Here is an 18471-nt window from a genome sequence, read left to right as displayed (position 1 = left end):
CTCTCTTCCCCGCCACTATCTGACAGTCACCATTCTATTTTTGTTTCTATGACTTTTACATATTTTTTGTTCTTATTCCTTTTCACATTGTTTTGGGTTTTTGAGACAGAGTCAACTAGCTTAGGCTAGCCCCTGACTCACTGTGTAGCAGAGGATGACCTTGAATCATTATTCCTCTTGCCTTCCTCCCCTCCCCTCCCCGAGCTGGGATTAGCCTGTGCCACTGGTTCAGTTTCTGCTGTGCTGGGGATGGAACCCAGGGCTCTGCCCATGCTAGGCAGACATTCTCCCGGCTGAGCTGCGTGCTCAGTGCCTTTTCTTGATTTTTCAGGTGATACGTTTCATCCTTATGTTACAGCTTCAGAAACAGGGTCATAAGGATTTAATGAGCTTGCCTAAGATTACACATGGCTAGTAAATAGCCCGGCTGGGTTCAGAGCTTTACCATGGGCTCCACTTGAAGTCCTTGCCTACTCTACCCAATCCCCAGTGACTCTTCCCTTTGAATTCTATGCCTGTATCTCAGGAGAAGCAATGGCCCTGTGTATTTGGTGCACTGGTATGGCAGCTGCAGGTGGGGTGCTGACCTGGAGGGCTGGCCCACTCTGCAGTCTATGAATGACTCTGGCTCTGTGCTGCTTTGATGAGGAACACCTATGTTGTTACTCACCTGACTGTGTGGCTCCTCTCAGCACCTAGAAGGGTCCGTTTCTTAGTCTTTTTTTTTTTTGGTTTTTCGAGACAGGGTTTCTCTGTGTAGCCCTGGCTGTCCTGGCACTCACTTTGTAGACCAGGCTGGCCTCAAACTCAGAAATCCGCCTGCCTCTGTCTCCCGAGTGCTGGGATTAAAGGCGTGCGCCACCACGCCCGGCTTCGTTTCTTAGTCTTTTGAGAAACATGTTGGCTACTCTCTGCTTGTCCTGAGAGCCCGCCATGATACCCAGCCCTGAGTTCACTAACCAGGAAGCCTTGGGGACAATAATAGCAGGGTTTTGAGGGATGCTTAAGTTGTATGTTCGAAGGCTTCCTGCCATTTGACGTCCTGCCGTCCTTTACCAAGGCATCCTGGGTGGCCAGAGCTGAGTCCACAGGCCAGCCTCTGCCTCCCATTTTAGTACTCACTCCTGGGGTTGGTCCAACATGTGGGCACTGCCTATGGTCTGCCCCACCCCCCGCCCCCATCATTTTTCAGCTAGACCAGGGTGGGCTGTGCCTCTAGGGACTGTGGGTTTCTGATCACCCTGACTTTGGATTAGATAGGATCCTCAAGACCAAACAGTCCAAACCTTCATATTGTGGGGGGATGCCTGGGGCCCTGGGAGAGGAAAGGCCTTCCCTGGTCCACTGCTCAGACTTCCTGGAGGGTGGCCCTCAGTTGATTCTTCTGTACCACATGTCACTAAATTCTGCCTGAGACCACCAAACCCTGCGTGACCTGGGGGCAGAGATCTCAGATCTGGAGTTGGAGCAGATGAAATGTCCTGTATGGGTTAAGGTGGAGAGAAGCCTTACTTAGCTCATTCTCTGTTAATGACACAGTAATGAACAGTTAATGACACCGCCTGAATTACAAAGGAAAAAAAAAAGGTTTATTTTGATTGGTGGCTCCATTTGAGGTCAAAGGGATGCATCTGGTGACAGCCTTCTCCTTGCCAAAGTAACAAACCGAGTACAGAACATCACATGACAAGAGACTGGGAACATGTGAGAGACCCAGCCAGACTGGCTTTTATAACAGACCCACTCTCAAGATAATCCATTAATCCATTAGGTGCATAAATGGATTAATCCACTCCTGAGGGCAGAGCTTTAATTAGCCCTTACAGGTGCCACCTGGTGCCACCTTTAAATATGTCTTGGTGGGGACTGCACTTCAGCTTGAGGTTGTGAAAGGAACCGTATTCCAGCCATCACCAGAGGCTGTGCTTGCTTGTTCTTTGTGAAAACATGTCTGCACCGTGCCTAGTACATCCTGTGTGCTTGTCAACATTTGTCCCATCACTTGCTACCGTCTGTGCTGTGTCCATTCTTGATCCCCATTCTACTGGTGTCCACACAGTCTGGGAGAAGGAGAAGTGTGTATATGGGGGGAGGCACACCCTGCGGGGAGGAAGGAGGGAGTGTGGACCCGCTGCGTCTATGTTGATGGTACCTTCCTTTCTTGAACACATCCCACTGGGCAGGTACCCTGCTGGAGAGATGCTCTCAGGACTGCCCTTAATGAGTCTGACTGTTGCCTGGGTGGCAGATGGGGAGACTGAGAGCTTTGGGTAGACCTGCCCTAAGACTGCACTGCTCTTTATTGCAGAGGAATGGTTCTGACTAAGGCAGTCTGACCGTGCAGTCTTTGCCTCCCAAGAGGGGTTATGTCAGGCCTTTTATTTCTTCATCAGCAAAGACCCAGTACTGAGGCCTAGGAGTAGGAAAAATATATTTGAGGCTTTGAAAAAACAATTGAGACCTTATAAGAAATGAAAAGCGCAGGTCAGAGTTGAAATGAGTGGAAGTTTTGCTTGAAATGTGTGCCAAACACTGCATTATATCAACCTTCACGGCTATGGCTCCCTGGGGCTGTACAGCCTTCTTGGTTCGTTCATTCATTCATTCATTCATTCATTCCCGTGCACTTACTTCTGTGTCCTGGATTGAGGTTTGGTGGTGAAGGGCAGTGTTCCCTCTTTCGTTGCTGATGGTCCAAGTTCCCTCCTGGACCTGCTGTTCTGTTCCTTCCTCTCTCCTGAGAGGTCCCATGGCTTCTTGCACCCCTCCTGAGCTGTGTCTGTGCTCCAGACTGGGCTGTGCTCTTTCCAAGGGAAGACTCCAGAAGACAGCCTGGGCTCCTGAAGGACTTTAGGGTCAGCAGTGAGAGGCCCACACGCCCAAGACCTGGTCTCCTCTTCTATCTTCTATTAGGCAGTATGGCTGCCCTCTTGTCAGGAGTCCTGGAGAATTGCAGACCACATTTGGCAAAGCCCTGAGATACTGTACACATTTTTTTCCTCTAAAAAAAAAAAAAAAAAAAAAAGAGTATTTCCTTTTGTTTTAACCAAAGGGCAAGTCTTTGCCTTGCTGGACTTGCTTATCTGGGAGTGGAAGTGTTTGTCTGTACTCTGCCTCAGAGTCATCCCACCAGCCACTTTCCCTAGAGCTTGTGGGAGGCACCTTCATCCTGTTTCCTCCCTCTGGCCAGGCCTCCTGGCTGACTGGAAGATTTCTGGACTCCTATGCATGCCCTTGGCTTCAGCTTGATAGTGTTCTTCATCCTTGCAAAGGGAGCCTGAGAGTGTGGGATGCTCCTACACAGGCTTGGCAAGGAGCTGTTCTTATGAGTGAGGCTCATATGCTTAGGTTAATCTGTTACCAAGTTCATATATATTAGAGTGTTAGCAACAATAAAACGAGCATTCCTAGATCTTGGTCAAATACCTTAACCATCACAGCCTTGTTCCCTGTCTGATCTTAGGCAACGTGATCTTGCTGGCCTAGCAATCGGCTCTGCTTGTGCCTGATGCTCAGGCATGCCAGGCCATACTCCACTCTCACCTACTAGATCCAGACAAAGAAAGCCCAGCTTGGCCTGCCCAGAGCCTGCATTAGTGATTACCAGCAGAAGCAGAACAAGGGTCTGTCTGCTAGGATTCCCCAGAGGACATCCTTGAGCAGGATGCTCAGGAGTGCTCTGCGAAGGACACTCCCAGGGGAGTCTCCAGGTGTCATGACACCTTCCCTCTGCCTACTGTGTATTGCTAGTTTACAGCCTGCCTACAGCTTGTGCAGAAGAGCTACAATCAGAGACGTTTCCATTCCACTGAGCTCTGACATTGCCTTCCAAAACCTCACATAATAACAGAGGTGAGCTGCACAGAGCTGGCAGCTGTGACTTCCGGGGTTCCCTACAGTGCAGTGCACAGTTTCTGGGGAGTCCAGCCTTGAGTTTATCAAGTTTTACAGTAGCTGACACTGTGCCCCACACCCACAGCCCCAGCTAGTTAGAGGCCTTGGCATGATAATTGAACTAGTCTGGGTAACATGATGAGACTATCATTTAGATAATAAAGTAGGTTTCTTAGCTTACCTGGGGAAAAGAAGAAGGAATACTTCCAAGCCAGAGACCCGGCTGTGTGGAGCACGGTTGGTACAGTGCTTGCCTAGAACACACAAAACCCTCTGCTTAATAAACCTGGCCCCATAGCACCTGCCTGTAGTTCCAGCAGGCTGGAGGTAGAGGCGGGAGGACCAGGAGTTCTAGGTAAGGACATCCTACCCCATGTGGGTAGTTTAAGGCCAGCCTGGACTACGGGAGATTCTGTCTCAGAAGAAAACGAAACAATTTATAGAAGAAAAAGGTAGCAATGCCAATAACAACATCCCAAACTCCAGGGAACCCTAGTTTATGTATTAATCAGAATGAGGTAAACTTATTTAAGTTCACTGGACTTCCTTTAGAGATAAATAAATAAAGAAAGAAAGAATCTCAAATCCTTGTTAAAGATAAGTCACTAATGACACAGGAAGTCCTGAGTTTATGTGTGAGGCTTGTAGTTAAAGCCAAGTCATTCAATGATGGCCTCTGATTGCTCTCTCTGTCATTCACGAAATCCTGGGTGGACACCTGGAAGCCCCCCTCCTCTGCAGCGGCTTGCGTGCTGTTCAGCCTTATCTGGCTCCTAAATAGTCCCAGAGCTCTTACTGGGACCCCCTCACTAGGGGATCGTCTCTTTAGTTATTCTCTGCAGCAACATAACTGTCATTTTTAAAATGTCCTGCCACTCGCCTGCGGATGGCTCTGTTGACACTCTTGTCACCTCAAGGCTACAAGTTCATGCCTTATCTCCTGACCTTCTGAGGCCTCTCAGAACCTAGCCTCAGCTGTCCACCTTAACCTCTCTGCTCTCCTCAGAGCCCGTGCGGCCTGCCAGAGCCAGACCAGGCTCCTTGCTGGTGCAGGGCGTCGCTGGAAAGCCTTGTCTAACTGTTGTTGCACACATTGATTGCTGGTTCAGAGCAGCTGTGAGAACAGAGTACTGATATTCTCCCACAGAGGTTCTGCCAGTCACTCTATCTACAGATGTATATCTGTTCCTATTCGTCTCTGAGTCATTCAAGATCAACTTGAAAGAAGTCGCCCCCTCCCAAACCTAAAGCCCAAATCCTCGAGAGCTCCAGCATGCGTGTCCCTAGACAGCAGCACCCTCTGGTATGACGCCAATGCAGCCATCCATCTGGGGAGCAGTCCCTAGTTCTCAGACTCCACTCAGCATCACCACCTCTGACCATGTCCCAGCAGGTCCAGGGCGCAGTCCTACGCTGGACCCTGTGTCCCACCACCTACTCTCTTTCAGTCTAGAATCCTGCCTTGCCGTTCCAAGTTTCCCATGACCTTGAAGAGCACAGATGTCTCCTGATGTTGAAAGTCCCTCACCCTATGCCCGTCTATGAGCAGACTAATCTGCAGAAGTGAAGCTGGGCCTCTGTAGTGGTGGCAGGAGTACCTGGCAAAGCCGGAGCCTGCCAGACCTCTCCACTACAGAGAAGATCACTTTTCATTTTGTGATTACATGGTATTTGGTAGAAGATGCTTAGCGATCAGATGTCCAGTTGCTGCTTTATGCCTCCGTGCCCCTGTCTTAGCATCCTCCCATGGCCCCTGCCTGGCCTGCACTTGCCTCCTTCATGATGGGTCCTTAGTGGATGCATCTCTGTTTCCTTGTCCGCACCAGACACTAGAAGGCCCTCCTTTCTCCTTGTCATCATTTCAGCCCATGTGGATATATCCATCATTACACTAACTCCATGGATTGATTGCGATCCATTACTTTCTCTGTGTTCTTTTGTTATTTCTTTGAGCGTTTACCCTGTGTGGATGAGTGTTTTGCTTACATGGCTGACTATGCACATGTGTGTACAGTTCCCTCAGAGGCCCTTGGATCCCAAGAGACAAGAGCTACAGCTCAGTACGTGAGCCGCCATGTGGGTGCTGGGAATTGAACCTTGCTTCTCTGGGAGAACAACCAGTGCTTTTAACCACTGAGCCATCTCTCTAGGTCCCATATTTCCCTTTTTGAGGTCCAAATAACCCAAGGTTTGGCTAATGGCTGCCCCTTTGAGATTCCATCCTTTTGACAGAACCTTTCTCAAGAGGGAGCTAGGAAATAGGGTGAATATGTGCTTCTGTCTACACAGGGACTCACATGCACACGCACCTCTCTGCCTCTATTCCAGCTTAACCGATAGTCTCCAACCACCACCTAGCCCCGTCTCTTTCTTTTTCCTACAGCCCAATCGCATTTTTGTACATGCAGCTCCTCTTCTCATGAGAGCCTGGCTTCTGCTGCCTTTGATCTTGCTGTTCCTGTTTCTTGGCCGTTCTCCCCGTGCTGACGACTTCCTCAGGACACCGGGCCTGGCTTTGCCGTTGTTGTCCTTGGCCAGCTTTCTCCACACCACCCTTCTCCTCTGAGGAAGAGAAGGAAGGCCAGTGGTTTTGTAACCACGCAGAGAGGGAGAGAAAGAGAGAGAGAGGGAGGAAGCTTCCTTGGTTGTGTGGCATAGAGGATGGAGCCTCACACTAGTGGCCTTCCTGCCTGAGAAACTGTTGTTAGTTTGCAGGAATTGTTGCACACAAGGGCCCAGTAATGTCCTTTGTTGTCTCCGCTATTCCTAGAATATTCCTAGGACTTCACCTAGATCACTCTAGCCAGCAAGAATCCTGTATTCCTGTGACAGTGTGTTCCTCTGGTACCCCTTAATAGGGCTGACTGTGTCCTCCAGAACTCGTATGTTGAGACCCTGTTTTAGTGAGGGTTACTATCAGTCTGATGAAACACTACCATATATGAAAGCAACTTGGGAAGACAGGCTAATTGGTTTACATATCCTGAGTCATAGACCTTTGAGGGAAGCCATGACAGGAAGAACTCAAACTGGGAGGGGACCTGGAGGCAGGAGCTCATGTGGAGACCATGAAGGAGTTCTGCTTACTGGCCTGCTCCACAAGGTTTGTTCAGCCTGGTTAGATTGAGGACCATCAGCCCAGGAACGGCCCCATTCACAATGGGCCGGGTTCTTCCACACCAACTACTGATTGTGAAAATTCTCTACAGGCTCAGTCTTATGGAAGTATGTTTTTCAATGGAGACTCCCTCCTATCCATGACATTTGTATCAAGGTGACATAAGACGAGCCTGCACAGACCTGAAGGCTCAAGGGTGGTTGGTGGTATTAGGAGGCAGGGGCTTGGGGAGGTTGGTAGGCCCGAGGGAAAACGTTCACGAATGGGATTAGTGTTATATGAAAGGAACCAGAGAGAGTTCCCTGTCCCCTTCTACCAGATGAATCGGCACAAACTCTGAGCCTGGAGAAGGGCACCCATCAGACCCCAGACTTGCTGGCTTTGATCATGAAATCTCAGCTTCCAGAATGTTGAGAGAAACAGAGCTCTCCCACGTCAGTTACTGCTTGTGAAAATGCTCTACAGGCCACTAGTCTCTGGGCATCTGTTAAGAGTCGCCTAACGCACTAAGATGTCACACCTGAGACACTGTTCTTTGGATTTTGGGTTTACCTTGCTCTGGATTAGCCTGTCAACCTGGAGTGTATCGTCCCATGTGATTCACTCCTGCCCACAGGGATCATGATGGGCATGGATGAACTATGGAATGTGGAGCCCAAGATTGGCCCTTTCACACTAGAACACGGGCACCCTCCTCTTGGCAGCAGGGCCCTTGCCACCTCAGTCTCCATGTTGGTACTTCACAGCCTCGTAGGAAAGCAGGTGTTGGTAAGAAGTTTCCCCACACAGTCCAGCGACCACGTAACTCTTGCTGCCTAGGTTTGCAGGGCTGGCCCAGCAGCTGGTGATAGCAGCTGGTGGTTGAAATCTAACCAAAATGTACTCCCTGAAAAATATTTCAGTCATTCTAGACTCAGTGTTACCACGAGTAGAATTTAGGAAGCTTTCATACCTTCAAGTAGTAGGTCTGAGAAGAAATGGTATTTCTTTTTTTTTTAATTAGGAAAAAAAAAAATCTTTGGAAACAGGATCTCTTTATATAGCCCTTACTCTCCTGGAACTTACTAAATAAACCAGGCCCTGCAACTCACAGAGATCTGCTGAAGGAATGTTTTAGACTTTTATTTTATTTTATGTGTATAAGTATTTTGCCTGCATGCATGTGTATATACCACATTGGTGTCTGGTGCCTACAGAGGTCAGAAGAGGGCATTGAATTCCCTGGAACTGGAATTACAGATGGTTGCAAGCTACCCAGGTGGGTGCTGGGAACAGAGCCACGTCCTCTGCAAGAACAACCAGTGCTCTTAGCCACTGAGCCATCTCTCCAGCCCCTGAAGTATTTTATAAGAAGCTCTCTAACTGTCCAGAAATCAGCTTAGCTCCATCCAAAGCTGCCTGAAACTTAACTAGATCACCAGGAGGCAAGCCAGGAAGGTCTCAGAGCTGGTGGTACACTGTGAATTTGATAGACGTGTACCTGGTCACATGCACACATGCACAGATATTTAGCAGTCGCCTTTGGTTCAGCTTATTGTAGATGCACATATATGAGTATTTCAAATCATGATTTATTTTATTTTATTTTGGTACAAGAGGTTGTTAGACCCTTACTGGAAGCTTGTTAATGCTTGTTGGGCACACTGTTCTCAGGTCTTTAGTCTGTAGAGGTGCACATACAGAAGGAAGAAGGAGGTGAGTTAGTAAGCAGGAGTAAGGTATATGACTAGATCGAGGAGCCCTGTGTGATGGCACAGCTCAGGCCCTCACTCTTACAGACAGAAAAGCTAAAGTCCCAAGGAGTCACTTGGCAGAAATCCCAAGGTGGGGCTGCTCTGGGCTCCAACCCTCTTGACATCATTGACAGTTACTCTGTGAGTGTAATAGCATATTTGCTCGCTAACGTCAGAGCTGATGAAGATATTAGTGAAAATGTCATCCATCAAGTATTTATGTTCAGAAAACTTAGGGAAGTATCAGTATTCTCTGAAAAATGTCGTGCCACCATCTGTGTGGGTGGAGGTCTGTTTTTGGAAACTTCTCTCTTGGTCCTTCATTTTCTTTGGTGATGCCTAATGAATGGATGTGGGTGTGTTTCTGCTTTAGAAAGAGATGGGCAAGTCCTCAGTCAGGACGGCATGAACCCCAGAAGTGGTGTAGCTCTACTGGTACCCAGGTCACAAAACATTCAGTAATCCAGGGAGCAAAGCTGTTCCCTGACACTTAAAAATATTTCATAAATGTATTTTCTTATTTATATCGATTTTACTCGTGGTATTCATTCAACATGGAACCAGAAAACGGGGCCCACGGGATGGCTTAGCTATAGAAAGCAGGGCACACACTGCAAGCTGTGCTCTCACCACCACATGTGTGCACACATGCACATAAAATGAATAACAATATAATTAACATTTCTTTTAAAGAACTAGAAAATACGGGGGTGGGGGAGGAACTCTCCAAGCGGGCAGTGGGGGCAGGGCAGCATTTGGGATGTAAAGAAAGAATTAGAAAATAGATATCAAATCTGTGACCAAGATAAAACACTCAACTTGAGAAAAAGAATTCTACTGCTAGCACCTTGGCATAGATTCTACCTTGCTTGCTGGCTCGTTCAGACTTGTTACTGGCATTGCTGCACCCAGACATGCAAAGCTCAATTATGAGGCCATAGTTGATTTTCTTTCAAAGTTTTTAGTTAATAACGGTAATATTTCCACCTAGATATGTAAACCTCTACCAGTATTCTTTTTTTTTTTTTTTTTTTGGTTTTTTCGAGACAGGGTTTCTCTGTGTAGCCCTGGCTGTCCTGGAACTCACTTTGTAGACCAGGCTCTACCAGTATTCTTAAACCGTGGTAAATGAATTTGTTTTGTGGCTGTGCCTTCATCTGATAGACTGTTTGCACTATTGGGCATTTTGACTGCCTCTGGTTACGTCTGCTACTGTGACCACAATCTCCTTGCTCTCAGCCTTTATTCCCCCCGCCTCTCGATTTATTTATTATATGTGAGTACACTGTTGCTGTCTTCAGACACACCAGAAGAGGGCATCAGATTTCATTATGGAGGTTGTGAGCCACCATGTGGTTGCTGGGATTTGAACTCAGGACCTTCGGAGAGCAGTCACTGCTCTTATCTGCTGAGCCATCTCTCCAGCCCCTTTATCATCTCTTAAAATAGCATCTTTGAAAGACCATGGTGTGTCAAAGCAGGCAGAGTCTTTTATGATGTTCTGTGTGTGTGCTGCCAAAATTTCCGGGCTGTATTTCGTCTCTAACAACCTCTTCCCCTTCCCCTTTCCCTTCCCCTTCTCCCTGTTCCCCTCCTCCTTCTCCCTGTTCCCCTCCTCCTTCTCCTTGTTCCTCTTCCTCTCCTCCTCCTCCTCCTCCTCCTCCTCCTCCTCCTCCTCCTCCTTTTTAAATTTATTTTACCCCCTTCCCTTTCTTCTTCTTGCTCCGACTCCTGCTCACTCTGGCCCATAGGTTCCTTATTTGTTTCATGGTTGTGAGCCACCATGTAGTCGCTGGGATTTGAACTCAGGACCTCTAAAAGAGCAGTTGGTGCTCTTAACCGCTGAGCCATCTCACCAGCCCCTTCTCTAACTTCTTAATATTTAGAAAGTTGATCATGTCCATAATTTAGGAGTCTCCAAGTTGTAATCTACCAAAGCTCTCTAGCATCCTGGCCATTCCTCCCCCTCTGTGCTGGCTCCCTTTTTTCTTTCTCTTGTTCTTTGACCCCCCTGCCCCTTGTGTGTAGCCATGGGGCACTAGCATCTGCCCAAGAGGAACTGGAATGGTGGGTGGGACCCATAGAGAATAGTAATTCAGGGGCACCCGTATGGCCCGTCCGCTGGTATTTAGAATGTAGTTTTAGAAAATCCCCTGGGCCCACTCTCTGTCACTCATGCACGAGCCAGGGGCCCTGGTTGGTGGCTGAACATTCAGAAGCCTCAGGTTAATCCTTTGGCTTAAGCCAAGCCCTTGTTTGTCCACCTGGTCTTGTGATCTGCCTCCTGTCGCCCCTCCTTTGTCTATGCTCTAATTACAGTGACCTTTCGCTGTCCTGCAGAATGTCAAGCTCCTTCTCAGTCATGGTTTTCGGATATAGCGATGGCTGCTCACACTGGTGGCCATTTGCTGTTCTCTTCTTCCTCCTCCACCTTTGGTGCCCAGCCTGCTGTGGCGATGGAGAGGGTGGCTGCTGAGGTTACTCAACCTGTCTGTGCCTTTGTTTCTAAGTGGTGATAAAAAGCCAAAAACAAAGACAACAAAAAAAACAAAAACAAAAACCCAGCACCCCAAAGGGGTCTGTGGCAACATGTATAAATGCTAACCTCCTACTGGTTTCTGTCTTACTTGTTGGTAGCCAGGGATAGACCCCGCCCCTCACTCCCCTCCCCCCGGGGAGGGGCAGCACCATCTGTAAGAAGCACGGACATCTCCTTCCTTCTACACAGAAAGAGTGTGAGCCCTGCCCAGAGCCAGATGTTAAGACACATTTGCACCTTCTGGGAGCTTTCTGAGTTACTTGACTTTTTTTTTCTTTTTCCTTTTCTCTGTAGCATCCCTGGAACTGATGATGTCATCCAGCCAGCTGCTCCTGCTGACCCGGGACACCCACCCTTAGCTGACTCTTCCCACCATGGTGACGCTGTCAGCTCAGTCTCTACGCATCTGACAGTCCAGAGGTACAGTAGAAGCATGGCTGGGTCTGGCTGAGCCCAGGTCCCCTGGCTGTTCCTCCTCATCCCTTGTCCCACACACCCACTCACCTTGAAGGGTCTGTATACCTGCTCTAAGCACAGCAGGTATGTGCCAGGGCTTTGCCTCTTCTTGTGGCATTAGTTATACTCTGATTGGACACTGGAAGCCCAACAGGAAAAGTGCATGTGCTGTTTTGGGACAGGTACCTGGCAGCTGCCTGGGACACCAGCGGGGCCAGCGTCTTGTTTTCTTTTGTCTTTGGGTGATGATCAGAGAACAGAGTTGTCAGCAGAGCATGGGAAGGGGAGCCAGGCTCCTCAGCTCTCAGGAACCAGCCCTCAGCCCTGCCTTCTGTCCATTGTTTCCTGCAATCCCTTCTTCCTTGCCCTTCACACCCCAGGTTTTTGCCACTCAGCACTTGGCCTGGAGTCAGCCTCACTTCCCTTTTGCCTGTGGCATTTGCATTTAGACCAGGCTTGAGACTTGGTAACCACACACACACACACACACATACACACTACATAGTGTACATTCATATTAACACAGCATTTCTTGTTGCTTTGACAAAAGCAACTCCTAGGGTAGAGGACTTATTTTGTCTCACAGTTTGCGGGTACAGTCCATCATTTTGGCTCACAGTTTGCGGGTACAGTCCATCATTTTGGCTCACAGTTTGCGGGTACAGTCCATCATTTTGGCTCACAGTTTGCGGGTACAGTCCATCATTTTGGCTCACAGTTTGCGGGTACAGTCCATCATTTTGGCTCACAGTTTGCGGGTACAGTCCATCATTTTGGCTCACAGTTTGCGGGTACAGTCCATCATTTTGGCTCACAGTTTGCGGGTACAGTCCATCATTTTGGCTCACATTCAGTTTGCGGGTACAGTCCATCATTTTGGCTCACAGTTTGCAGGTACAGTCCGTCACATCAGGGAAGGCATAGCAATGGGAGTGTAGAATAGCTGGTTGCTTAGCGCCCATAGGGGCATCAGAAATAGAAGACCGCAGTAGTCCAGCCGGGGGTATGATCTGCCCTTCTGAGGCCCCCTCTCTATCCAGGGACCATCCTTTTCAAAACAGCTTGTCCCAGGCCTCTTTTTGCTTAGGACACAGAAGGATGGCTGTGTGGGCCATCTCAAGTGGATCTGTGGATCCTCTCAAGAGCCACGGATGATAGAGTAATGTTCTAACTGCATCTCACAGGGGTACAGACCAAGACTGCAAAATGTTAACAGGCTCAGGCCGTGTGGCAGCCATGTTGAGACAGGTGTATTATGCTGCCCAGCCATGCTCCTGACCCCATTCCTGGCAGATGTCACTTACAATGCCGACTATGAGTGAGTGACCACAGGGTGCAGGAAGGGGTAGGAGTAAGCATGGATGCTCTCTCTCTCAGAGGAAGGACAGCTGGGACTTGGGCAGGGGGCAGTCAGGAGGCAGGAGCCAAAGAGCAGGGAAACATTCGACTAAAGAGAAGCCAGCAGGAGTGTAAACATTTGTGCGGGAGGAGATCATTGCTAGGTTGACGGGAAAGAGGCAGTTCCAACAGGAACAGCTATCGGTTGGCTGGTTTCACTTTGGTCATCCAACATGATAAAATAGTATTGTCGTGAAACACAGTCAACTCTCATTGTTTAAGCAGTGTTTGTGAACGTGACTCATCTCTGGAGTTCATTGATAACCTCAGAGTCAATACTGGTGGCTCCTTCTCAGTCCTGTATCCGGAACAGTGAAAACTGGGAGTCACCCAACACGAGCATTCTTTCTGTTCATGGTTTCCCTCTCGTGCTGTGAACAGGTGACCCCTTTTAAAAGAAATTTATTTTCTACACATAGCGTTCTGCCTGCATGCCAGAAGAGGGCGCCAGATCTCATTCTAGATGGTTGTGAGCCACCATGTGGTTGCTGGAAACTGAACTCAGGACCTCCTTTATGGCATATTTGCAATCGTCTGTGCTCTTGTTGGTGACCTTGCTGTTTAGAGTGATCCCTGTATACAATGTTGAAGTGCTCAGAGACCTGAGGGTACCCAGTGAAGAAAATATGGACATTACTAGGGCTTTGTTCTGTCTAGCAGGAGTTAATGCCATTGTGTGAGTAGAGGGATAGTTGATCAGATTGTGACCTCTAGGATGCTTTTAAATACAAGTACACACTCTAAAGGTTGTGTTTTGATAGAGTGACTCATCAAAGTCTACCCAGAGGGTCTCAGGAATAGAGCATCTTTTCCCCCCCACCCCCCACGATGGTTTAGCATTGGCCAACTCATGTCTGTGGGCTTCATAGAACACTGCTGTGAATGGCAAGCAACCAGTGGGCTAACCTCTGCTCAGCTGTTGGTGTGGCTAAGATGTGTGTCCTGGTGTGTGCAGAAGTGACCGTCTTCCCCTCCCTGCTTAGTGTAGGAAGGAAAGGAAGAAACGGTGTAGAGAGCTTAGTTTGCCCTCCTGCAGAAACAAGACTTGCTGTTTGTCCAACTTGTTCGTGGAGAGAAGTGAGCAGAGAGTGTCTTCTCTCCCAGATAGGGTATCGGTGACAGACCAAAGAGAGGAAACTCCAAAGTCCAGGTTGGTGAATCATTGAGTTATTGAGGTTATATCAGGAGTATTCGTGAGGGGTTACAGGAGTAGACATGACTCAGAGACAGGTGCATCAGCAAAGCACCCCAGTGTGGGTAACACCTCAGGAAAGCTAGAAACCTGAATGGAGTATACTGCGTGGCCTACAGGCAGCTCGATGGGATGGGGGTTACTCAGCATTCTCCTGGGCAGCTCAGCCTGTCTGGGCAGCTTTCAGCTGGCCTTGCTGCCTATAGATACTTGAGGAAGGGTGAGCTAGTGAATCTGATCAGTTTCAGGGGCTTCAATCTGAAGCTTTTGAATTGGCTACTTCCTGCAGGCAATTCTTCTGTCTTCCTCTAGGGCAGCGGTTCTCCACTTCTTAATGCTGCAACCCTTTACTACAGCTCGTCATGTTGTGGTGACCCACCCAGCCATAAAATTAATTCTGCTAGTGTTTCATAACTGTAGTTTCGTTACTTTTCTGAATCATAACGTAAATACATGACATACAGGCTATCTGACACGTGGCCCCTGTGAACGGGTCATTTGGCCCACAGGTTGAGAGCCGCTGCTTTAGGACATTCTAGTTACAATGGTGTTATCTTTGAGGAGGTCACCACACAGCAGAATTTAAATGAAAAACTTTTTTAAAAGTGTTTCTTCTTTTCTGAGACAAGATCTCACTATTATCCCTGGATGTAGATCAGGCTGCCTTTAAACTTAGAGATCTTACAACCTCTGCCTCCTGAGTACTAAGATTAAGGGAATACACTACTACACTCATCTAAGTGCACACACACACACACACACACACACACAAATGCAATAAACATTTTTAAGAAAAAGTAAAAGGGTATTTAAAGAAAATGGAGCCAGGTTCAGCGGCTCATGTCTGAGGCCCCAGCAGAGCAGGAGGCAGCTTTGCCTACATCAAAAGTTTGAGGCCTTCCTGCTGTATGAGGCTGTATTAAAGATTTAAAAAAGAGGGGGAGAGAGAGAGAGACAGAGACAGAGACAGAGACAGGTCCTCCCCTGCCTTCAGGGCATCTGCTGATGCTCTGGGGTCAAAGCAGAGTGCCTTGTGTTCTTCCCAGGAAGGGGGCTCTCACGCTCTCTGAGGGATTCCGTAGATGAAAGGAAAGCCACTTCTTCATGTCCTCTCTGTGGACACCATTCTGCTTTGACATGTTTTTTAATATACAAAACCTGGGCCCAAGTTCTCTAGAACATTTTACAAATGACTAGATTGCTCACATCCATTTGCACTCCTATCTGTTCCGTGTTTTCACTCAAAAAGGAAAAAAGCCAGAATGGTTTTCCTAGAGAAACCTTTTAGTGTTGTCACTTGTGAGCGGCAGAGCAGGGTATTAAGGTCACTTCAGGACCCACTTGACTCCTGTTTCTTCTCAGTCTAGAATCTAAGCGGTGGTCTCTCCTTGGATCGTGAGTGGTCCCATCAATACCACTGGAAAACTACTCACCTCCCTGCTTTATGCCAGACTTACTGTGTACCAGAGCAACTGGTGGGAGTCTGACAGCTGCCCATACTTAGAATCTGAACCATTCCAGTCCCCAGGGGTGTTCCCACTGCTGTTCTGGGCCACCGTGTGGTGCACACTAGGTAGAGGCAATCTTGTCCTGGTCACAGGACTCAGGACTACAGACTCCGGGGGCAGCAGTTGGTGGCTGAAGCTACCTGTGACTTCTGTAGAAAGAGTCATGGCCCTGCAGGGAAATTGTGGCCCTGGGGGGCATTGTGGCCCTGGTGGGCATTGTGGCCCTGGGGGGAATTGTGATCCTGAGGGACATTTTGACCTGGGGGGAATTGTTGCACCGGTAGGCATCATGACCTTGTTTTTGACACTGTGGAACCCCAGGATTCCTGCTTCTATTTTTCCTTTGTTCCCAAATCATGTATGGGTTTTGTTCTTATCAGTTTGCACAATGCAGTTCTTTGTCTTTGAGCAGATTTGACTCTCCCAAAAAGTTAGCTGAATCTTTATTTAATAATCAGGCAGTTAATATCTGGGTTATAAAGTAGAGGAATTGTTTTTTTTTAAGACTTATTTATTTTATGTATATTAGTACACTGTAACTCTACAGATGGTTGTGAGCCTTCATAAGTACACTGTTGCTGTCTTCAGACACACCAGAAGAGGGCATCGGATCTCATTATGGTTGGTTGTGAGCCACCATGTGGTGGCTGGGATTTGAACTTAGGACCTTTGGAAGAGCAGTCAGTGTTTTTACCCACTGAGCTATCTCACCAGCCCTGAGGAATTGTTTTTTAATATACAAAGGAAATTAACCAACCTGAAGGACGGAATTCCGTAAGAGGCTCCTTTGCCTCTCTCTCTCAGGGCTGTGTGCTCTGTGCCCACTGCACTGAGTGAGGGTCACTTGTTTGTTTATAACCTTTGTGTTCTCAGCTGGGAGCCACTAGACCATGAGATTCCCATATTGGCAGTTGTCAACTACTGACAATTTTGAAGTATTGTTTTTGTTTGGTATTTTGAGATTTGTGAGCTATTTAATCTGTGTAGGCACCTTTGGGCTTTGTATACAAATGCATGTCCTTGACATCAGAGACCAGCCTCTTTCTGTTCTCTGTGTCTATTCTTTTTTTTAAGATTTATTTATTTTATGTATACGAGTGCTCTATCTGCATGGACACCTGCAGATACACCAGCAGAAGAGAAAGAGCATCAGATCCCATCACAGATGGTCGTGAGCGACCGTGTGGTTGCTGGGAATTGAACTGGGGACCTCTGGAAGGACAGCTGGTGCTCTTACCTACTGAACCATCTCTCCAGACCCCTCTGTATCTATTTGTATGTTCATCATGTGTTCGGGCCATATAAGGAGACATATTAACAGGAGCCCCACTGAGCAGCTAGTGACAGCAGTGAGAACTGGAGACCTTCCAGCACCATCAACCTCTTTCCTATTGTTTGGGGACGATGCTGTTGATGAGTTTTCTCCGAGTTAATATTTTCTTTCTGCTGAAGTTCTGCAAGCTGGAGGACACTGTCCTTCCTTTTGGGTGCAGACTTAGGGGCAGGGAAAATGAATGGGAGGAATTGACCTGCCATTCCCCTTCTTCACCCCTCCCCCCACTCTCTGAAATCTGCAGATCAGCATTGATGGTGATGTTTATACACTCGACAGCCTGGGGGACTTGGGTGAGTGGGTCTCATTAAGAGACTGGAAATATCTGGATATGTGGCCATTCCTAGCACCTCTCAGGTTGGGCTTTGGACCTTTCCAGAGGTCGCAGCTCAGAACCACGCTCCCTGCTCTGCAATCCACACCACAGGCAGACTGTCCAGTGTTTACCACAGCAGAAATTTCAGAGCACGTTCCCTTTTTTGCAGCTTGCTCCTCATTTTCAGTCTGAGCCCAGTCTGTGGCCCTAAGGCCTGCCCTGTTATCTGAGTGATTGTGTGTGTACTTGGGGATTCGAGGATGAAAAATATCAAGAGATTGTAAAGGAAGGCTGTGTGCTAAATGCGTTCCAGACGGTGCTGTGAAATGGGAGATAAGATGGCCATCTGGCCCAGTAGGCCATGATGTGTTCAGCTTGTACCTTGGGGGCTGTTATCATCCTCTTGTGACAACCGGAGTCACTCTGGTCTTTGTCCTGGGACAGGGGCTTAATTTGGCAGCCCCAGCTGATTTTTGAAATGAAATTTGCTATCAGTTCGGTGGGAACTCTGCCAAGAAGGACTCAAAAGCCCAGAACAGGGAATCAAAGGATACCTGCTGGGAACAGGCTCTCTCTGTAACTGGGCGGTCTAGCTATGAGTCTGCACACCAGAATTCTCTGTTGTGGGTGGGTTAACATGGCTGCTGAATCGCTAAATGGACCAGTTGCTACACCGGACCTTGGCAAAGTGCCACTTCAGGGATAGCATATTGACCTGCAGGTAGTGGTGCTAGCTGGTCAAAGGTCTTGTCCAGCCGGGCTTAACGACACCTTGACTGATGATAAATCCTGACTGGCTGCTAGATCGTGATGGCTTATGTCTTCCCTAGTTGCCAGTTCAATTCTAAAAAAAAGTTTAAATTAGATTTTCTCTGTATCTTCCAAATTAGGAACACTCTGCGTGAATGTGAATTTGACTTCCTTATTATTCTCGTATGGCTTGGAAAACATTAATTAATTCCTTACGTGGGAAGAAAGGATCAT

At 48.0% G+C, this 18471-nt stretch overlaps 1 protein-coding gene across 14 annotated transcripts in view; it reads left to right on the top strand.

The window, feature by feature from the left end:
• Tacc2 (transforming acidic coiled-coil containing protein 2) overlaps positions 1 to 18471 on the top strand; it is a 216586-nt gene that overhangs the window by 103466 nt on the left and 94649 nt on the right. For all 14 annotated transcript variants that reach the window (XM_085841258.1, XM_029479160.2, XM_029479167.2 and 11 more), the window contains one exon: positions 11579 to 11704. In XM_085841258.1, the coding sequence (XP_085697384.1) occupies positions 11579 to 11704 (126 nt within the window). The remainder of the gene's footprint in view (positions 1 to 11578; positions 11705 to 18471) is intronic.

This window comes from Mus caroli, unplaced genomic scaffold (assembly GCF_978045245.1).
Source record: "Mus caroli unplaced genomic scaffold, Mus_caroli_1 scaffold_8, whole genome shotgun sequence".
Classification (NCBI taxonomy): domain Eukaryota; kingdom Metazoa; phylum Chordata; class Mammalia; order Rodentia; family Muridae; genus Mus; species Mus caroli.
Note: the sequence above shows the minus strand (reverse complement) of the source record. Positions and strands in the feature narration are given on the sequence as shown.